Source organism: Chamaea fasciata, unplaced genomic scaffold, assembly GCF_029207755.1.
Source record: "Chamaea fasciata isolate MVZ Bird 193981 ecotype frontalis unplaced genomic scaffold, bChaFas1.0.hap1 SCAF_12, whole genome shotgun sequence".
Taxonomy (NCBI): domain Eukaryota; kingdom Metazoa; phylum Chordata; class Aves; order Passeriformes; family Sylviidae; genus Chamaea; species Chamaea fasciata.
The window spans coordinates 9,626,247-9,648,724 of record NW_027094097.1 but is presented as its reverse complement, the minus strand read 5'-3'; the positions used below and the strand labels follow the sequence as shown (position 1 = coordinate 9,648,724).

The 22,478-nt window shown below is 40.8% G+C and overlaps 1 protein-coding gene and 2 non-coding genes across 8 annotated transcripts in view; all 3 read right to left on the bottom strand.

Moving 5' to 3' along the window:
* The window catches only part of CNOT1 (CCR4-NOT transcription complex subunit 1), a 55,550-nt gene that overhangs the window by 11,757 nt on the left and 21,315 nt on the right, over positions 1-22,478 (bottom strand). For 3 of the 6 annotated variants that reach the window (XR_010722807.1, XM_066194468.1, XM_066194467.1), the window contains exons 15-35: positions 22,149-22,271; positions 21,767-21,918; positions 17,224-17,374; positions 15,648-15,849; positions 15,009-15,155; positions 13,760-13,884; positions 12,675-12,961; positions 11,756-11,834; positions 10,292-10,522; positions 8,841-8,981; positions 7,971-8,150; positions 6,802-6,918; positions 6,291-6,401; positions 5,617-5,694; positions 5,120-5,297; positions 4,484-4,614; positions 3,833-4,129; positions 2,376-2,516; positions 2,174-2,278; positions 1,498-1,617; positions 500-691 (exon numbers count right to left, since the gene is read on the bottom strand). Coding sequence is in view for 5 of the 6 variants with exons in the window: in XM_066194468.1 (XP_066050565.1) it covers positions 500-691; positions 1,498-1,617; positions 2,174-2,278; positions 2,376-2,516; positions 3,833-4,129; positions 4,484-4,614; positions 5,120-5,297; positions 5,617-5,694; positions 6,291-6,401; positions 6,802-6,918; positions 7,971-8,150; positions 8,841-8,981; positions 10,292-10,522; positions 11,756-11,834; positions 12,675-12,961; positions 13,760-13,884; positions 15,009-15,155; positions 15,648-15,849; positions 17,224-17,374; positions 21,767-21,918; positions 22,149-22,271 (3,288 nt within the window). In the remaining variant the exon portion in view is untranslated. The remainder of the gene's footprint in view (positions 1-499; positions 692-1,497; positions 1,618-2,173; positions 2,279-2,375; positions 2,517-3,832; positions 4,130-4,483; positions 4,615-5,119; positions 5,298-5,616; positions 5,695-6,290; positions 6,402-6,801; positions 6,919-7,970; positions 8,151-8,840; positions 8,982-10,291; positions 10,523-11,755; positions 11,835-12,674; positions 12,962-13,759; positions 13,885-15,008; positions 15,156-15,647; positions 15,850-17,223; positions 17,375-21,766; positions 21,919-22,148; positions 22,272-22,478) is intronic. The other 3 variants (XM_066194470.1, XM_066194469.1, XM_066194471.1) reach the window with 3 other exon arrangements.
* LOC136296162 (small nucleolar RNA SNORA46) lies at positions 7,336-7,474 on the bottom strand. Its single transcript, XR_010722872.1, has one exon. It is a non-coding gene; the product is annotated as a small nucleolar RNA SNORA46 (small nucleolar RNA).
* LOC136296164 (small nucleolar RNA SNORA50) lies at positions 16,759-16,894 on the bottom strand. The gene has a single exon (XR_010722874.1). It is a non-coding gene; the product is annotated as a small nucleolar RNA SNORA50 (small nucleolar RNA).

Sequence of the window (22,478 nt, the reverse complement as noted above, 5' to 3'; positions counted from 1 at the left end):
CTGAGCAGCACTAGCACAGGATCAAGGATTTTTCTTTCCCACTCTGCCTCCCCCACCAGTGGGTACGCTCAGGGTGGACAAGAGGCTGGGAAGCAACACAGCCAGGACAGCTGATCCAAATTGAAGAAAAGGATGTTCTGTACCATATGACATCATGTGCAGCAATGAAAGCTCAGGGGAAGGAGGATGAAAAAGGGCATTCATGGTTCTGATGTTTGCCTTTCCAGGCAAATGTCACATGTACTGAAGCCCTGCTTTGCAAGGAGCAGCTGGACATCTCCCTGCTGATGGGAAGTAGAGACCATGTGTACAATACCCTAAGAGAACACAATGGCTCCTTCCCAATCTTATTGGATTTCCAAAGACAGCACTTCAGTACTGTTCGCCAAGCAAGTCCCACAAAATGCATGAAGAAACAAGGTCACCAGAAAGAATCTCTGAGCCAGGTAAGTAACAAACTCTAAGCAAGTTGTTACAGAGACGAGTTGTCAACACTCACCTTCTGCAGTAGTCCAAGCGCAGCAATAGCGTCCCGGGAGTTCCGAGCCACTACCACCGCCTCCAAGAGGCTACGCAATGCTTGAACTTGAGGATTCATGGCCAGGGTGTGTGGAATGGACTGCAGGTGCTGCTCCAGTTCTGTCATACATTTGTCATAAATCTGTGCTACATCATCTGTAGCCCAAGCTTGCTGCTTAAGAGAAAGTGATAATCAGTGATTTTTACATGGATTGCATTTGGGACACTCAAATACTCACTGACTGGCTCTTCTTCAGAAATTATAGCATCCAGAATTTAGACCTCTACAGTACGGTGGTTTGTTATGCTGGTATTTTAAGTACACACACATATGAGCAAATTAAGCTGTGAAAATAACCAGCACGTAATTCTATCAGAGTCACAGAATGGTTTGGGTTGGAAGGACCTTAAAGACTATCTTGTGTCAACTGTCCTGCCATGGGCAGGGAGTCCACTAGAACAGGCTGCTCAAAGCCACACACAATCTGGCTTTGAACACTTCAGGGATGGGCCATCTACATCTTCTTCAGATAACCTCTTCCAGCTGCACAAAGTTCCTCCTAACATCTAATCTAAACCTGTACTCTTTCAGTTTGAAGCCGTTCCCCCTTGTTCTGTCAGTAAAGCCTTATGTATGCATACAAAACCTTGGTAATTATCTTAAAATTCAGACTTGCCGTCCATGACCTTCCTGCAAAAGTAACCTGAGATTTGAATAAAATGTTTCCCTGCAACTAAAACTACATGTAGTAATCCGAAATTGCAGAATTTGTCCCAATTTGGGTTACAAACCCCTAAGATTGGATAGAAGTTTTTTGCCATTACTTTCTCTTTAGAATAAACGCATTTTTTCAACCATTGTCTCCAAGAAATACAAACATTTGACTCTTATGAGTCCTTCTAACAAAAACACAAGTTCTGCAACAGTCTCCAAAACGGCTATAGTACTCTCAAGCTGATTAATTCAGAAACTTCTACCTTCATAGGCTGAGCTAAGAATCCTGTAGGTTGAGTTAAGTCATTGGTGGGTAAGAAGCCAGGGACATTGCGTGCAAACTCTTCATAAACAGCCAGCTGTTTTGGGTCCACACCTCCAACCTTTGCAATGAAAAGAAGAGGCATTTAACTCACTGATAAACACTGAGGCAGTAAAAAATAAGGACAGCTTGTTTAACAGGTAGCTACTCTTAAACAGAGTGGCCTAGACATCGAATAGGATTCAGCTGCTCTGCACTGAGGTCTGATCTCTCCTGCCACACCTCGTAACACGAGGATTTTGCTCTAGAAATAAAACTCACATTCCCAGAAACAGAAATAATTGAATATTGAGAAATGCTCTGCTAAAAGCACATGGTTATGTCCTTTAAAGGAAGAAAATATAAAGGAGACAAAAGAAAATAAAATATAAAGACAACAAAACAGACAAGCTATCTTTCAGTGAGAGGAAATGCACAGAAATAGAGACTCAAGGAATTGAGAAAATGACATAAACACTCATTTTGGAATAATGTATTTATATGTTTCCACACTAATCAAGATAGCAGCAGCTGCACTGTTAGGCAAAACTAACAATATATGATTACTCAGCTGATGCTGTGCCATCCACTTTTCCTTATCAGGAGGGAGAGAAAAGCAGCATCTGAACAGAACTCACCTTTAACCTGATCTGTTCTGGCATCCGCTCAGCCTGGTACGTTAACACAACAGGATCGCAGTAGCGACGCCCCTCTTGCCTAGCATGCTTTCTGAGCTCAAATTCCTGGGAAAAACACAAACACCACACTGCATTTTAGACACCCACCTGGATGTGTATGAGCACATAGAATACTTCTAAAAGACAACAGTCCCCTACTTACAGTTGCGAGCCTCTTGTCCATCTCAGGGCCTGCCTTTTCCACAGCTGTCTTCTGGATAAAGCAGCAGGCAAGCTCACAGTTATCCTGTGCTAACTGGGCAGCTGCCTGCTCCATCATTTCCCTCTGCTGTGGGGAGGCTGCCTATTGAAAATCACAATAATCAGTGAAGGATGTAAAATTTCCCTGCATATAACTAGCCTTAAAATCTGCATCACTGCTTATACAGAACACAAGCAATAAAAAAGAATACTCTTAGGAACACACTCCCTTCTCATAGAATATACAATATTAAATTTAATTTTGCATAGCTTTGAATAAAACATGCAGGCAAGACGACAGTAAAGACTTCTGACAGGGAACAAAACAGCAGGAGTTCTCCATCTTCTCCACCTACCCATCTCCAGGGCACAGCAATAAAGGCCTGCTTTAGACAGACACACACAGAGTGATGCTAATGCAGGAAGGCTTTGCACCACAGTAGAAGTTTTCCTACTTCCTAGGTTGTAATTGGAAGATATAAAGGTGCAGCACTAACAGTGCAAAACAGCAGTTCTAAGCCTTTTTCGGTGGGTTCCTTTTCTGATAAGGAATCAGAATTTTGTCCTTCCTTCTCAGAGTCTGCTTTATGAGAACCCTGAACAGATGCACTAATTTTTCAGAGTGCAAAGCAGAAACTTTCACTAGAAATTGAATACATTTATAAAGGCAGCCTGTCCCATCTACTTGGACTTCCTTGTCTGCTAAGAACTCTTTCATTAATTCCTTAAAACGACACTATTTCTGCTGGATCTTGATCTCTGCTTGTGTCTTGATCTTTTCAAGATCCTTATGCTCTTGTGCCTGTTGCTGACACTGATGGCAAGAATTCTGAGTGGTACCTGTTGTTGTGGTCAGCAGTTCACAGGCTTTATGTTCCATACAGTTTAGCTCAAACTTTCTTCATTAACAGACCTGCTAATACCCTCTAGAAAACTCAATGAATTAACAAGCTGTGCAGAAGACTCTAAACTACCTGTCTGCTAACAGTTCAAGTAAATAAAATCTGCCTGAAGCATGCATGCTGAAACAATCCAAGATATCACCAAAATCAATTCAGTCCTTCCCACTTCAGCTTTTCTGCTTCAAACACTGCAGAAAGTTCAAGCCTCCAAGGCTTCCATGATGTGATTAAACTGAACAGAACACTGGGGTGAAATAAAAAGATAGTCAAGAAGTTTATGTGCCATTTAGTAAGATCTACCATCTCAGTTTAAGAGTGTTTGACCTGGAATCGCAACACACTTTTTTCCACTATAATTCCACAAGAGTCACAAAACTTTCACCCAGTGAATTCATTCCTATGGTAGTTAAGCCACACAATTAATTAACAAGTCTACATTGTGGAGAACTGATTTACCAATGCTGGATGCCTATAGTCCTGTAAGTTGGATACAAACTTCAAATGATGGGGCTCTTACCCTCAGTGCAGTAGCAAAGCTATTTTTCAAGTTGGTAGCTATGCTCATCAGCAAAGGTTCCCTGCAGGTAATCATGGCCATCCCGGCAGTCAGGTTCCTCATCATGTGGTGAGCGGCCACACGCATCCGTGACTCCTCCGAATCCAGGGCAAAGTCCTTCCTGACTATCTGCTCACAGGTGGTCATGGCAATCTTGATGGATCTGTCGACCACCGGATGGACCAGGTCTTGCACTGCGCGCTCGATCGCCTGCCGCACACACTGCTTCAGCTGCGGGTGGGCTTGGAACAGCGGAATCTGCAGGGGATTAGGAAAGGTGAGAGAAGAAAGTACACTGGAATCCCACCTACTCTAGACACCTGCATTTTCTGAATGACTTACTGTCATATCTTGTGCAGTACTATCATGTTCCCCATGCAGCTATTACAGTATTTGACAAATCTGCAACTGGGACAAATTATTATTTTTCTAACCAAGTCGCAGCTGAGTAACAATGCAAAGATTGACTTAAGAGCTGAGCTGCTGACTGGACAAAAGGAGCTCAGAGGCTCCTTTTTATACTTAAGTTCTGATAGCTCCCACCAGCTGAGATCTGCATCAACCCTGGCTGAAAGAATTCTTTTAGCAAACTACATCAGCTCTAAAACTTACCGTTGGATTTAAGGTAATGTGTGGAGCCAACCCTCCTAAAGAATAGACGTTGATGTCATGATAACTGTACTGGGGCTGTGGAGGAACTGTGGCTGTACAAGTGGTGCTGGTAGCTGGAGTTGTGGAAGCAGCTGAAGAACACAAGCAGGTTTGCATTGAGACACTTTGTGAAAAGCAACTGCTAATTAAACAGGTATATAATTCTTATTTAAACCAGGAAACGACCTAGAAACAAAAGCTTTGCAGTTCGACCATGAAACCTCCTAAACTTACCAAGCAACTTTCATTCTCTATTTACCTAATGATTAGTTCCAAAGTAGCTTCAGTACATTTTAAGAGAGCTGTTTATTATGATAGTTTTAGCACTCGGTTTAGTGTTAATAGGAGGAAGTCTAAGGAGTAGCTACACACACAATAAAGAATTAGTCCTCATGTGGCATCCATTCCCCTCCCATCTTCAAACTGTACACCTATTTCTTACAAAACGAAGTGCTTCCAAGCACTCAAGAATATTACAACAGCACATGTAGCTTCATATTTTATTTTGTGATGGCAGAACCTGTCTTACCTGAACTTTAACAGTGCAGTTCTGTGAGATGTACTTACTAGTACGTCTGTTCTATGAGATGTACTTACTAGTTGTTGTGATGGGTGGCAGCTCTTCCGGCTGCTTCACATCCTTCTTCGGAGCAGACAGCTGCTCATCCAGATTTTTCAGACGATCCTTATCTTTCAGGAGACTTCCAGGTTTCAGCTCATTGATGTCTAGTGCAAGATTCTTGCAGAGCACCTCAATCTCAAACTTCAGATTCAACTGCAAAACAACTCTAGTTTAGGTCACGTCACAAGGAAAATACCCAAAACATCTACTGAGCCACTTGACTTGCAAGCTCCCCATTCTAATCCCACCCCTTTCAGAGACTAATCATGACTGAGGATCAGACAACTATCTTGATGCTGACCTCATGGAGAAGAGTTTCATTCAGGAATTACCAAATTAAGCAATACCCAAGCAATCTCCCCATGCTAAAGCAGTGAGAAGGACTGCTCTAGTCCTTCACAACATCCTTCTTGATTAGTATGTCAATAAAACCTTACATTCAAAAATTACAGAAAAAAATCAAGAAGTTTACCTTCAGATCATGTTCCTGATGTAGCTCAGCTAAAACATTCATAATGGCCATTGTCCATGGGTTTGGAGGTCTGAAGACCTACAAGAGAAAGAAAAGAGCAGTATTACAGAACCATAGGGATAATTTAGGACTGGAAACGTTTGAAACACAAGCAGCTATGTGTGCTTACAGCCATAGAAACCTTTATACAGCTGTGATTAGAGTTGAATTTAGTACTTTAGTAGTAATTATTCCAGTAATTCAGTATAACTGGAAATATGTTAGGAACCTAAGTGAAAAACTGGAAACACAATGTGATGGTCCTTCTGGAAAGATCAGTTCTACATCAAGTAGAACTGACAAAATGATCAAGATCAAAGTGGGTGGGAGAAATGAAAACAAAAATCTAGGAATAAATATACCCTAGAACCTCTTCAATGGCATCCTTCTATTTCTCAACAGAGTTCTGCCCAAGGATACCACAGTGTATTTCAGCTAAGACCACCTATTTATGCTGCAAAAATGCATGGCCATGTACTTTCCCTCCAAACAAAACTCCTTCAGCTTCATGCTTTTACATCCCTTTTCTTTCTCTCCACGGAATTCAATCAGTTTTCATTTTGTGACAAAAGCTGATCATTTCCTGCAATATTATGCCATTTGGGCAATAACTCTGTCTGTCCAAAGACACTTACCACACTCCTGACACTGGATTCTAAGACTTTGGCAACAAATGGCACTACATAAAGCAATTCCTGCTGTCCCTTAACGTATGCTTCCAGTAGTAGCGACTTTACATCCAAATCCTGAAAAACAATTGAAGTGGGAATGAGGGTGGAGGAAAGAGCAAATATATCACACAGTTTCACTAATACACTGCTTCCTTTTCAGACACAGGCAAGGCTGAGTCAAGATAGCCCTTGAATTTTACAGGTTGCTAAGCAGGAGTTACTTTTTGAACAAAGATTTACACATCTACATTTTTACATGGATTAACAAGCTTTTGCCAAAATAAATTTAGCTACTAACTTTTTTGATATAAAAAAAAAATATTTAGAAGTGTTAAATAATGAACTCTGGAGTCATGCTCTGTACTTGGCATATAGAAGAGGCACCAGAAAGGTGTTAAGATTTCCCAAATAGCCTATGCTACTGCGTAACAGCATACCAATTCATGCCAAAGAATCTGTAAAGACAGAAGCTCACCGTGTGCAAGATGGGCTTATTTTTAGCCATCGTTATCATTCCCAGCCAGTGACCAAGGTTCTTTAACAAGGAACGGTCTGAGAAGTTGGCTGCAGCTTTATCTGATGTCAATAGCACCTAACAGAGAATAAAAAAAAACATCTCAAGCAACAAATGTAAGATAACCAGACTCCAAACTAAATACAACAGTTGATTTGAATGAAGACAAAGTTTTAGAACATTAAGTTCTGAGCTTCAGTCACATTACAGAGGTACTTGAACAGCTTTCATTTCAAGGCAGCACTCTGTAAATCTGCACTGTAATGACTACAAAATTCCTTTCTTCAAGAGGATCAAAAAAGAGGATTACACTTTTCCAGACCTTACCAATTACTCTGTGGAGACTGTTACAACTACTCCCATAGCCAAGTGTTTTGCCTCATCACAGACCTGAAGGCTACAGTTTAACCTTCCAGGGAAACCATCTCATTGTCATGTCAAAACATAAATCATGTCATCATGTCATAAATCATAAAACACATATTCTGCTGTTAGTTCTGTTCCTCAACTTCAGAGGAGCATCAGCTGAACAGAGCAAAGTCAGCTGTATTCTCAAAAGTCGGGAGATGCTTTTGCACTACAGCGTAACCCATGGTGGTCAGGAAATTCCACCAACAGGTTTAAAAATAGTGCTTCTTCTACAAACTTGTTTCATCTGGTCATCACTCCTGGGCTACCTCTTCCTCCTCCCACCCACATTACCTTAGCCCTCCAATAAATTTTGGCTTTTCAACCCCCATTTTCTAAACACACCCTTTCCCCCCTATTCCTCTTGGGCCAAAAGAGCAGACTGTGGTTTTCTATCTTTGTACTTTCCTCCACAGAAAACAATTAGACCGTGAGCAATTTTCCCCTGGGTTATAATTTGCAAACCTCACACAAATTTGAAATCCACCTACACAAATGAATTCAAATGCAAATCTGCCCGCCTGTTACACAATTTAAGCCTTCCGTACATTCCTAACTGTAAAGAATCCTAGTATTCCTAAAGATAACCTGTAAGTTTATTGGTAAGCTAGAAATTAATTTCTGAATCATATTCTATATTTGAGGATCAGCACCATGCAAACAAACAGCATGAGGAGAACAGGACACTCCTTTGCTGTGTTTAAAAAACTTGCACTACTTACCTTGATATTTCTGTAGGTTTCATTCAGAACCATTTTATTAAATTCTGGATTCTTAAGTGTGTCAAGGAAGTTTGAATATAAGCTGTGAAAGTTAGGCTCAATACTGACTCTTTTCATCACAAGATACTGTGATACCCAAGGCATGAACTCTTCTTTCACTGTTTCCTTCAATTCTTCCACCTGTGCTCAAACCAAAGACAAAGCACACCACAGAAGAGATGAGAAGATAATCAAAACCTTCTGGGGTCAGCTCTGAGCACCACACAGTTTATGGTCAGTCAATTGCTTCTAACACTAAGGCTGTTTTTCTACAAAAAAATAAATACTTGAAATCGGTGTCTCATTATCCAAAGATCTGGTCAACCAGTAAGGACTCAATCATGGAATTAGCAAGGCATAATAATTCACCTCTCCTTCACTTCCCAACTTTTTACCAGACAGCTGGAAGTAAATGTTGTCACCTTACAAATTCATGCCATCCATCCACAAGACAACAGCACAGGTGGCAGCAGGACCGTACACCTCAACTAGTTCAGAAAAATTCCCTTAATTTCTGCTACAAATACCAGAGCTTAACCTTGCAACATTTAATGGTGTCCAGTGCATTTATGATGTGAATGCTTATTTAAGATTAAGATCAGGCATCTTTTACCCATGTTTTCTCTTCCTGGAAAATTTTATCTCCAACGATGTTTAAGCAGAAAGTGCTGGAACTTATCATTTCTTTACAGTGTGCTCCCTCTTGAAGTTTTTCAAGTTAGAATTTTGTAGAATTATTTTGTAGAATCATCAACCCACACTTAAAAACAAATATTTAAAAAAGGATTAAGAGTATAAAAATTATTTTTACTAGCATTCTTTCATACTCGCCTTCTGTGTCATATTTGACTGAGACAGATTATTGAAGATGAAAGCAATTTTTTCCTGGACATTCTCTGGAGGTTCCACAATCCTCTCTGTTTGATCTGTTGCTACTAACAGCGTATCAATGTTGGTAGTATTAATGGAAGGCTGGAGGGAGAACAAGAAGTTAAGCATAAATAATACCTAGAGGTGACATCAAAAGAAACTTTTGCTCTGTTCAGTCAAGCAAAAATAGAATTGAGCTTTATCAGGGGACATCTACTGTCTCAGATTCATTTTCAGCAGCACTCTGAAGGAGCCAAGTAATTTTTTTATTCTAAAAATGATGATCAATACATAGCAGAAGAATGCTGCTGCAGAAAAAGCCTCTACATGCACATATAATAGGTGCCACTGCAATGGCACCCTTTGGGCCTTTAAGCCTGTGTACAATTATAGCTCAGAGAAAAATCCCAACACAATAGTGAGCAGCACTTAACACAGCAGGGAATCTCCAGGAGCACTTAAGTGCTGATTTGGGAAGGAGAAATCCCAGAAGTTCATTCTGAGACCAGGTTCTCATTCTGAGATGCCAGGTGAAGTCAACAGCATGTGACCCTGGTCCCTTAGAGCTGCAGGTCTGGATCCCAGGGCTTCAGCACCTGGTACATTGCAATTAAGGGAAAAAGCAATGCAGTTTTAAAAGTATCAGTCCTGACTGGAGTTTAAAATGGGAAAACAAACAGCTCAAAAGTAAGAAGTTTCTACATGATGTAATCAGGTATCAAAGACATTAATAGCTACACTAATGACTGTCCCCCCACAAGGTGTGTTCACAACACTTTCAGTTGAGTTTGGCTTTTGCCTCCTTTACAGAGAGCTATTCAAAGACAGTCCCAAGCAGAAAGACAGGCTCGACTTTCCAGTGCTCAGCCATCATACAGAACAGCACTGCCCAGCCTTGGCATCCACTGGGACTGGAATATCAGTGTGCCCCAAAACTTCCTGTGCAATAGCCAATTCTATCTATCTGCCAACCCTGTAATATCTCTGACAAGCACTTCAGAGTTGTTTACACGAGTGACCAAAGATGTGAAAACCTAATGCAGTTAGAACTGTGAGGCCAGATGTGTGCAGTAAGTGTTCTTAAGTACCAAGCAGAATAGCAGTTGCCAACTATTTTAAGCGTCCTGTTGCAAGTCATTAACAGAAATGATGGTTCTGTAATTGTCTTGAAAATTACAGCCTCAAGAACATATTTCAACTTGACTCCAAAGTAATTAGGTAGTTTGATGATGAAATGCCTTCTCTCTACAAAAATGTTGGCCATATTTTAAAAGGTTATATGCTTTAAATATAAAATAAAGATCACAGTCTGAAAATCTGTAGTACGCAAATTAAAACAGATTCTGTCTGTATGTACCCAGTCCAGAGCAGCATCTGCCCCTCCGGGAAGGGCACAATGACACAATGCTCACCGGCACATCTTTCTTGAAGCTGACTCCAGTTGGTCGGGTGATTGTAATGGTTTTTGCAACGGTGGTGGTGGTTGAGGTGGTCACTATAGTGCTGACTTGGCCAGCAAGAGGAGCTTTTGCTGGAACCTGGGCCTGGGCCTGAGCCTGGGCAAGTGCAATACTTCCAGGGGTGGTGATTGAACCCTGCATCTTCACAGGAGGATCTCTGGATTGCTGTCCATATTCTATGTACTAAAATAGGGTGAACAAGCACAAACAAAATTTCACATGCAGCAAGAGAACTACAGGCTGACTTTTAGCAGGAGCACTATAAAGGTTTGCTAACAATCATTAAAATATTTGACAGTCTTGCCATAAAGGAATCTGTAAATACAACTGTATACCTGATAAAGCACATCTTGTCACTACGGACTTTCTTATTGCAGAGGAGCCTCAAGGTCTGCCTCCAGCCTCAACAAGGTGATGTCAAGCATCACAAGACCTAATATGCTTAATATTTTACAGAGCACTACCTAAAAAAATTCCATTCCTGTCCCCCCAGGCCTAGAACAGCAGAACAAGAGGAAAAAGAGACTAAAAGCAATGTGGGAGTATCAAGAAGCAGGCTAAAAAGCAGGTTAGAAGTCTTCTGCAAGGATTTCGACAGCTAGACAGAATAGTCTGAAGCTCACCATTAATAAGCAAAACCACGGTTCAGAAATAGCCAACTTTTAGACATTACATCTTCTGAAATAGTTCCATAGTAGAAAATGAGTTTCTTTCCCGCTGCTATATGCTTACTCAGAAACTGCAAACATCAGACTGCCATTTAAGGGGTACAGTCTGAAAGCTGTTAGTGAAACCAAGTCTGCTACTGGACTTTGCATCTTCAGGTGTGAGCCTCTACCTTAATGGTGGAGCTGAACATTTTTCCTTATTTAGCTCATGCTCTTAAGCTCTGCCACTGGGATTAGTTTTTCTGTATTTCTACCAATAAAAGCATATTCAAGGCAGACACCATGTGATGAACACCCCTTTGGACAACAAGGTATTCCCATGGCTCTTAACAGACCTTCAGGGAAAGAATTTTTTCCTGGATTATTTTATCTGGTCTAAGTATGAAACTGCATAAACCCAGCTGATTGACCTCTATTTTAGACCGAAACTCCAGATCTTTAAGGGACTGGAATATGAATCCACCAAAGCACTTTAAAACCATGGACATGTTGATCGTGGTTGATCGTGCAGTTATATGCAGGTAATTATTTCAACATCAACAACCTAAACAGATTTATGGAAGCAGGAAAGGCAGCTTCACCTGCCTACCCTATCCCAGAGCAAAACCTTTAAGAAAAGGCATTTGATTCTGTGGATGTACATGGTCTAAAATCACCACAGATGAGACTGCTTTTCCAAAGGAAACAGAAATTTGCTCTAAAGAATTTAACATCATAAAAAGTTAGTGTTGCTTACAAACACACTCACCTCCTGTAAATGATGTGGGAACTGTATAAAGTGACTAATAGAAGCCAAGTGCTGACAATACTGGGGATAGTCCTTCAATCTGTCAGACAAAAGATGCATTGGTCAGAAGCATAAGCACACATCAGAAACAGTATTAGGGAGAAACAAATATCAGGTGTCTCATTCTCATACTGCACCACAGAATTACTTCTGGACTCCTTACAGCAGCTGTGCTATAAACAAAGCATTTGCTACAAAATATTTTTTTTGTTGTAAAATCTATTTAAAATGAATTCATTTAACCTTACAGCACAAGATTTATTCACAGCAAGTTACTTTTTCCTATATCTCCATACTTCTGACCTAGTATGCAATTGCATTTATATTCAGTGTTTGCAACAAGATTACTGGGTAAGTAATTTGTAGTCTGGCATTTTAAACAGCAAACCAGAGCACATCTCACACCCAGAATCTTCTCTATCTGCAATTCATTAGAAGTTTTGAGAAAGAACTTTTTCTGAGATTATTTAGCCATACTTTTCTGTGTAAAAGCAAAGTTCTAGAGCTTAGCTCCCAGTCAGTCCTTCAGTAACGAACAGTGCAAATGGCACCCCACTGAAAAGCACTGAGAAGAGCAATTACATTCATCCCATTTCTAACAAACCGTTAGTTACTTCATCTAACTCTTCACTGATTTTTATAGTCTAAGTAGTTTCAGCATCTCAGTTTGTCCCACATTTATACACGTATCACAATGAACATTTTAATTTAGAAAGGTTACCCTTTAACTACGACATTCACAAATTTTGTTTCAAGTCAGTGTATCTTTGAAGAAATCCGGAAGCTGAGATGTGCAACCTTGCACTACATCATTAGAGCAGGTTCAAGGTTCACAAGACAACAGCGGCACTATTAGAAGTGTACCAAAACCCACACTCACCTATTTTTAAATCTATCTAGTGCAGCAATACCAAAATAGTACATTTTGGATGCAAAAGGCTTTCGTAAGGCTTCAAGAACATAGCGCAGGGCCAGGCCCAATGCCATATAAGTAACCAGTCCTTTCTCTATGATGCCCCCGAAGAGACAGGCTGTTATGTGCAGCTCTTTATCTGGGTACTGGGGAAAGAAACGATACTCCTCAAACAAGTTCCTCAGCATACAGTTAAACACTTCTCGTTCCCGTTTAATGTTGGAATCCTTAAACCTCTGCAGCATTTCCAAGACCTGCAAAGAAATTGGAAATTGTTACCAATGGATTTGCTTTATTTCAACCCTTTCCCATCATGTTTCATAAGTGTTTGCAACTACTAAGGTACACTGTGCTAACACAACGGAACTGCTTCATTTTAGCCAGCAGACAGACACTACATCACTACAGCCAGCTTCCTCTTCAGACTTTAGTTCTCTTTTAGCGATGGTCTTCACACAAAACTTTTTTGTGGTCGCCTACTCCCTTACTTTCAAATTAGAAAAATGAAAATTAATGTTGTGTCTTCCATAATTTATAACTGTGCAAATATATTAAAGTAAATTTGAAGTACTTCAAAGAGTAAGTACATCAGACCAATAATTACTCTCATAGAGACTAACAAAAATATCTATCAAAAGCTCAGAAGGTAGAACTTGGGACACTTCTACATATCTGGATCTTGTAGTCATTTTTACATAGTTTTAAACCAAATACATTTAAGATAATTTATACAGACTATTTAAAGGCACTCTTTAGCACTTATTTTCAACACAAAAGCTTCCCCACTACACTGAATCCTTTACACTTAGCAGCATTTTAGGAGTGTTAATTAGACATCTGAAGTCTTCAGTCCAGAGAGTAAAAGCTGATGTAACAAACAACTGAAACTTTACTGTGAAAACAATGTCAACTAAGCAAAAAAGCAATGCTGCAAGCAATGCCACGAGCCCTTTATTATTTTCCACTAAAACTAATACATGAAGGAATAATTACAATCCACTTTACTCCAAGTCTCTGGACAGGTGCCTTAACTGCTGCGGAAGGGAACTCACCTCATCCACAGACATGGTTGGGTGTGGTGGATGGTTGTAAATACGCTGGAAGTAGCTGTTTGCCTCATCATCTATTTCCTTGCTAAAGTGCTGATTAGCCTCTGGCCACACCTGAGATAAGTCAGCTGTTAAAAAAGAGAACAGGTATCATGCTCAGGACAACTTCAGACACTCAGGATTTCATCTAGTCCTTTTCAACTCTTCCACCAATCCATACAGAACTGCTAGTTCTTCTGAAAAGCAAGATATTTAACCTTCCCAGTAGACAGGAACTGCTATTTAAAAATCTGTTTTCAATATGCTATATTTATTCAAAAAAACTGCATCCTAAGACAGCATTAACCTCACACTTCTCTACTCCTAGAACCCAGTGTATCCCAAGCTAACCTCAGCTGACAACTAAATAACTGAATGCAGAACAGACTAGAGTAAAGCATGCTACACAACACTAACATGCACACAAACTTGCACACAAACTTTCAGGCCAGCCAGTGAGCTTCCAACAAGTTTACATTGTATGTTCAAGACCCAGAATATAAACCAATGGTGATTACAGCCACCTCCACTGTACATCTGTAGAGATAGGTAACTTTGCTGTTATTGCATACGGCTTCTTTGATAGCTCCTCCATAACAGCAATGTGGAAGGTTTAGCATATGGCTGTGGTTCCTGACCATTTGACTGCTTCAACATCTCCCTGTGAGCATGCTGTAGAGGCATAAATGAGTTAAGGATAATGGCTTAGTGTTAAGAACCAAATTATTCCTTTCAAAAACTATCTTTCCACCAACTTTTGTTTGTCTTATTTGTATCCAATGTTGCAGTCTATTTCACTGCTTCACCTGTCAAGTTCTCTGCTGCAATAGGACCTTACCCAGGTTTAACCTTGTTTTGAACAAAACAAAAAACACCCTGGTACCAGGCACATACAATTCTCTGTCAAGAGCAGGACAACACTTTTGTTCAAAACACAGCACAGCAGAAAAAGGACAGAAACATACTATTCAGGCAAATCCATAACACAATACATTTTTATGCTAATGTTTTTTTTTTTTAAACACGCCCCCACGGCCACTTGGCAACAAGCTCTTAGGACACAAGTTTAGAAGCACCTTTTTCAGACTAACATAATACAAGAGCCACACTTCTAACGTTTACCACTTACAGAACCAAGCTTCCCCTGAAGGAAACACAGATTAACTGCAGACCACAGTCACACTTCACAGCCACAGACAACACTACCACTTACAAGGTTTCATCTTACTCTGCTGGAATGTAGGCTGGTTCAGTCCAGATGTGCTCAGCTTCCTTTGCACGAATGGGTCATTGTTCACCGCAGGAAGGCCCAGAGCTCCAGTTCCTATGCCAGTCAGGCTACCTGTAGTAAGACCACCTACTGAAAAGCAAACCTGTAGTAAGACCACTTACTACAAGCAAGCAATTGGTCATCTCAGTTGCACCCTCAGAGTATCCACTTGCCACTCCTCCCAGCCCTTGTCATTTCCAAAAATTCAGAGCTTTATAGCCTCATGCAGTTTTAACACAAGCGGTTCTCTGTCTCTGTCCCAACCTAAAATAATGCTGCTATATTTGTCAAAACACTCATCCTCTTGACTCAAACCTTTTACCTATTGCAGCTGCAACACTCTGAAGTGCTGTTTCAGCAATGACCCAGGAGGGTCAGGACACCTCACTCCATACCGGAGTGTAACTCCCTCCCATATGACACAGCTGTTTGTCCAGTGTGACTTCCCACCCTTAAAGGGAAGGAGGCACCCAATCCACCCTTAAGGGGTGGGCTGTCACATTCAGTATTTCCAACCACAGCAGTAACAGTGCCTTAGCTGTGCCATGTCAAAAACAAACCACTCCACCCCAACAGCAGTACCTGGAAGCTGTGAAGAGAGTCCTCCGATGCCACTGAAACCGGTTGTCTGGTTCTGGGTGGAAAGAGGCGGGAACGCTTTTGCTGGTGACTGAGGAGTACTGAACGCAGAGCCCAAGTTTGGAGGGAAGCCTTGCATGCTCTGGGTGTGAGGAGCAGCTGAGCCACCTAAACTAAGAGAGGCCATTCCTGCAAGCGAGTCGATCTGAATGAAGAAAGGAAGATTATACAGACATCCATAAACCACAATCCAGATGATTTTTGGCATGTTTTGTACAAAGATGGCTACGTATCAAAACATTTCTGAGAAAAAGTTCTTCTGCATGGTTACTGTAAATTCTGAAGTCATCCAGATCACCCCAAAAGATCAGTTTGTCTACAGAATGCACTTTTATCTTTCTTCTGCAATCCCATGAAATCCTATTCTCTCACAGGTTTTATAGAAAGTTTGATTGCTCCAGAGTCTGTAGTTAAGTGTAAGACAGGAGTAAATGCTTACAACAAGCAGCATTTACTTCTACTTGCAGATTTTTGTACTCAAGTAGTTTATGCTCTGCAGTCTGCAACCTCAGACCCCACCTCAAGACGTACAAAGCTATTTCATCTCAAACAAAAGTATTTTTGACTGTCTGAAGGACCCTACTATGCCCACTTTTCACACCTAAATACCTGAACGATGTCTTCAATAAAAAGCATTAAGACCTGGTTCATGAATAGGAGGGACGACAATACAGTCTGCCACAGCAGTAAGCTAAGGAACTGACTAGGAACAGCAGAAAATGGCACTATCTACCCAGAAGACAACATGACTACAGACTAAAAATTGCTGCTGTTTGTTCATATGAGTTATTTGTAGCAGGTTGCCAAGGTATTTGGTACATCTGATAAGCAATGTCAATAAAGCAACAATTCACAAGAAAACCACTCTCTGGGTTTAGTTTACATAATTTACTGACAATTCAGTCATTCTTAAACGCTGAATTGCCACTATTTCATGTGAAATACTTTTCACCACTTAAAAATCTGCCATTGAATGTAACTGCTAGAAGCAAAACCTGTCTGTAATGTGTTGCTCCCAGAGGAGGAAGGGATGATGAGTGGCAGGGATTAACTGAAATGTACCTTGTTTTTAAAAGAGCAGTTCAGTTGAGAGCTGAAGAGCCCCAGTTATAACAAGTCCTTATGCTCTAGCACTGTGGCTTGGCCCGTGAAGCTACAAACAAGACACATTAGGTTCAAAGGCAGTGCTTAATTCTCAGAAGTCCTAGTAAATTTTAGCACTTTAAACAAAAGCCTCAGTTATTTTAAATAAACCAAATATCTGTCCCTCCTCAGTGCTCCCATCCTGTAATACTTCACAGTTACTTCTTACAGACATCAGTGAAGTGAAAGACAGTTCTGAACTACATCCCTCAGACATTATCCTCTAGTTACAAGCAAGCTATCAAGACATGCAAGCACAAAACTACGTGAGCCAGATGATGTTTGACTTAGTCCTTCAGAAAGACCTCAACTAGTACAGCAGAACTAGCACTAAATTAACAGCACCTTCTGAAAATGCAGCATGGGATTGCTCTACCTGCACAGGAGAGATGGCATCCAAGCTGCTGGCGCTGGGCGGGCGTCCTTTGGGCATGACTCCAGGTGGGGGCTGTCGAGCCTTGTTCATGACATTACTGCAGTTTGCTACCATGGTGAGGATCGTCTCTGACAGCTCCTGAGAAACGCTCCTGGGATGTGGAAGCACGACAGTAAGCCATGTAACATTCACAAAAATAAGGCCATTAACTGGTTTGATTTTCCTAGAGAAATTGAAGCCACATTTCACAAAAGAAGCTGCAAAACAACCCCAGCAAAGGCTACATTTCGGTACTAGAAAAACTTGCTTTAGATCATCTCCCAAGAGAAACAGCTACATTTAAAATATAAAAGTTCAAACTGTAGCTCTACAACAATCTCCAATAGCCTATTCCCTCGTTTTCACTGATTCAATAACTCCTTTACAGTTACCCCAGCAAGTAAGGACTGACAGAAGGCTGGGATATGTACCTACATGGCTCTAACAGGTTCTTGGAAGGGCCTTCATCTGCAGTTGGCCACATTACGGACTATATAACACCTTAGCCTCATGAATTAAAACACAGATAGTGGTGCTGTGATCCCTTGTTCAAATCTGCCCCTCAAGGCTCCTTCCTGTACCCAAACTTCATCATTTATGGTTCTTCTCATTCTGAATCTCATTACACACAAAGTCCCTCTAAAAGATGAGATATATGGGCCATGTACTCACAGACAAAAAAAGAAGAGGTAAATACCACCACCTGCTTCACTAAAACTCATCTGTCTACAGACTGAAAGACGTGCTTCACACACTGGTACTAAACCCAAACAGAGACAGGAAATTCAACTATTCAAGGAAAATATAATCAAAAAAGATCAGAAAACTCAAACTTAGGCACAGTTATTGCACAATCCAGAGCAGCCAGTACCTCTTTCCAAAGTATTCCATGTCTGACTGCCAGGTTCCCAAACTGGAAGGAAAGCCAGCTCTGTTGCTGACTTACCTAACACAGACATAATTACAGAACACTGACATTTTCCTTCTGGAAAAAAACAGCCAATTATTTACGCTTTCCTGAACTTCAGTTATACCCTTTCGGTGAAGACAGCTAAAGCTGCAGATTTCTTCCTGTAACGGTACAACTACCCTAAAACAGCTTTGTTGTTCTGTTAACCTTGTCTGAAGATTCCTCATTTCAACTCAATTTTCACAAGCTTTTACTGCTCAACTCTTGGGATGAGGGGGAAAAGAACAAAGGAACCATCCTGGTGATTAAAGCAGAAGAACTGAAGATTAGCCTTGAGCTTTGGCAAGTATCCTGTTATGGGACACACAGAATTAGGTAAGGGCTTCCAGCTATTCTCCAAAGCCAGCAATACACTATGCAGTGTGGGGAAAATGAGAGATGGGCATCTGGAGAGGTGGCATGGGTGACCAGTTTTCTATACAGGGCAATGGACATGTTAATAACTGTTTCACAAACTGGCTCCTTCACACTCTTTTAACATCCTCTCACCAGAGCCCTGTTTCAAAGATTTCAAAACAAAGGGGCTTGAGGGGAATGTACAAAAATGCAATCAGAAATCTACCTTCAAAAGCCCTAAAGAGATTTCTTTTTCAGAAAGTGCAACCAGACCTGAAGACAGAGCTCTGAGCTTGGCACACAGTAGACTCAGTATCTACAGTATGTATTTGCCCTCACCCCAATGCCACAGTCTGAGAAATCTCAACATTCAAAGGTATGCATGACCAACTGAAATACACCACAGGATTTTTTCTGATGCAGCAGCCATTTCAAGACCATACAGCACTTGAGTTAGCCATGGAATGGGTCAGGGAAGTCTACAGTTCATGTGTGATTACCAACCTCAGTCTTTTGCCCTCCTTTTTGGGGGGTTAAATTTGCAGTCTTAATGCTTAAATACTACAACATGCTTTTGCAAAACAAACTCCAACCAGCTGTAGATAGATAATACGGCAGACCAGAATGAGGACAAAGCCAGACTTACAATCCCCAGCTGGATATTTAGGGTGACTGGTTAAGCCATTTGTGCTTTGGAGAGAACCACAAATGTTTTGTTCCGCCATCTAGGCAGACTGAAGGTTAACTTTTTTATCACGTCAAGAGACACACTGCTGGATCAAGTTGTAAACATCACAGCATTTTTATATAGTACAGAACTGCAGGTTTTCTAGAAAAAAAAAAAACAACCAACAACCAAAAAACCAACAAAACCAAAACCACAAGAACCCCCAGTCTTCATTTCAGGCAAAAGAGATTGGTGGGCTGTGAGCCAGGGACCAGAGTCTAGAGCAACAAACCTGTCACTGTTAGGGAAGCTCCAGCTTGCTGGAATCACATGTTCCCTCACTCTTTTTTTCCCCCCCAACAAATACTTTCTTACAAAGCAGGAACAAGGCTTTCCATTCCTGAGGCACAGGTACACAGAAGCCTCTTCCCTGCCTGAGAAAAGGACTGAAAAGAAATGACCATTCCCCACACTGACACACTTGGACCATGCAGGACATGACTGTGTGGAGAAGGCACTGCTGCCCCTCTCAACTCACTGCTCCACGAGGGAAGGACTTCTCACAAGCAGCTTGTTAATAAATTACATGGTTGGTCAGCCTGTGGTGCCTGCAACCAAGCCTGACTTCATTGTAAAAGCACTCAGTAATAGAAGGAACACTTATTTCTTTCTGAAGACTCACTGTTACATGATGCCACAACTGCAGTGCTCACCAGTGATAAACAAGCTGCACCAAAAATAAGTTTTAGAACATGCACGGACCTGGTGGCTAAAAAAAAAGCATCTCCCAGGTCACAAAACAAGAACTAACTAAAGCCTAATTAAAGAGCAGGCTCCTAAATCAACAGATTTAGGAGATGGCAGGCTTCAGCTGATGAAGTGGAACTACCCTCCCAAATGTATTTCATATTTACAGTGATTTTAACCTTCTGGTCTTTACAATGCCTGCTTCCATTTGTGACTGAAACCTAAGCTAATCAAAGCAATTGCTTCATGAAAGAAATCCGAGCTTTTTCATTCTAAAGCTCAAAGAGAATAACTAATGGAAAATGACTGCAAGTAGGTCACATTCTTGTATAAAAGGGAATAAAAGTAGCTATAAAAAGAAACCAAGGGCTGTGAGAATTGTGCCAGTAGAGAACTAGTGGCGTTTGGAATTAATGGAATAAATAAAACTCGGTAACACATTAAAATTCAGAGCAAAATGACATTAGATGCAATTCAAAACTACAGTTAACTATTAAATCTCTAAAACAGATAACTGCAGCATGCAAGATAAGGAATGTAAGTTCATTCGTGAACTACAATCTCAAAAGATGCACTTTGACTTGAAAATTAAGAGCTATCTCTTCAGACCAAAACATGTGCCAGACCATTTTATTTCAGAAACAGCATCTGAACTTCAGTTGCACAGGTTCCAGCAGAAAACAGGAGAATCCCTTCTCCTAAAGTCTTACAGGTACCTCAGATTCCCTTTCAGTTCCAATACTCATTGTGACCAAATTTATGTTGGTATAATTTCCTACTATCTACGTGAGAGCCATGAATCATCCTGGGTACCTTTAAAGATGTTTCTTATCTCTTTCAAGACCACAATGGCTAAATCAAAGGAACAAAGTATAAACCTCAGATTAGGTAACACACACTTGGACATACTAGCCTCATATGGTGCCAAAATGTAGCAGCAAAACAAGCCCCATCCCAGCTTCCAGTCACTCTGGCTCACACTGCAGTACACTGCCTCTCATTAACTCTGAAATATTGCTGTAGTTTAACACCACATTGATCTGACAGCATTAAGAAACAACACCACAAATATTTCCAGTCACATTTACTATGTTTGTACATAGCATCTAAAGACTGATTTGTCCAACTTCAGTTTCCATCAGCCCTTCTGTATTCTACCCCTGCCTCTAGCAGCTCTCAAATCCAAACCCTTTTCTTTTGACTTTGGCAAAACAATCTGATCTGCAAAAGATGTTCAATATTTTCCATCTTTGACTACTTTGAGTCTCTCTCAAAGACAACAGAAGTTACACACGTCTAGTTTCAGTCCCAGTTACAATCACCACTCTCCACTTTTCTCCCATACATAAGGACAGCATGAGTCCCTTGTGCCAAAGCAGTTACTACACAAACATTCGGTTAACACAATCACAAAATTCATTATAAAATCATTGTTTTCCAAGATGCTGTCCTATTCTCTAGCCATGGCCTGGTTTCCTTTGTCTGAATCACAGACCACAATCTAACCAGTCATTAACAACTGATTATCTGACTAACCAGACAGCCTCCAGTCACCAAGATCAGCTCACCTGGTTTGATGATAAAGACAATACTCAAGCTCTTGTGATCTAGCCTACAACAGAAGTTTCAACGCAAACTTAAATGTACTACTACACCTATCCCTTCAAGTTTATACACTCTCATTAACCCCATTCTCCATGTGAAATTCCAAACCAGCAGGACCATGTGCCAGAAGGTGAGCTGCAAACAGACTACACTTTCAGCATAAGCAATATAATTCTTACCCAGCACAAGCTTGCAGACAGGCCAACATAGTTGCCAAGGTTTCTGGAGGAAGCTGAGCACTTTTAGGCTGATCCTTCTCTGGAGCAAGGCCACCCAGGATAGATGGACATCTTCTCTTTAAGAAAGTCATACAGGCCTGGATGAAAGGTTCCTGAGAAAAAAAATGTTGCTTTAATCTCCCAAACTACATCCAAGACACTATTTCAAACTTGGCAATTGCACCATGGAAAGAATTCCACTAAGCTACTATAGTTCAGTGAAAACATTGAACTATCAGACCACGGACACTTAATAACTTTAAAGCTACTTATAAAATTGTTAAAGTGACTTAAGTCAGTCACTGAAGAGAGTGTAGAAATAAAGAGAAAAATCCTGCTTTACCCCATGCTCCCGAATTTTATCTGTGAGCCATTTGTCAAGTTTGAGGTATTCCCGTCGAGAGGCAAGTGCAGCAAGGTCAATAACAAAGGCAAATGGAGTACCATTTAGCAGCATTGACAAGGCCTAAAGAAAGAAAATCAGAAGACTACTAGTGAAGACACACAGATATTCTTTCTCCTCTCTTTCCTTTCTAGTTCCCATACACATTCTAGTGAAGAAGTCTTATTATGACATGCTGCTATGCTATCTTTATCCACAAAGATTGGTAGTATCAATTTCACTTACAGCTTGCTTGTGAAACAAATAAGCAAGAGCTCTGATTTGAAATCG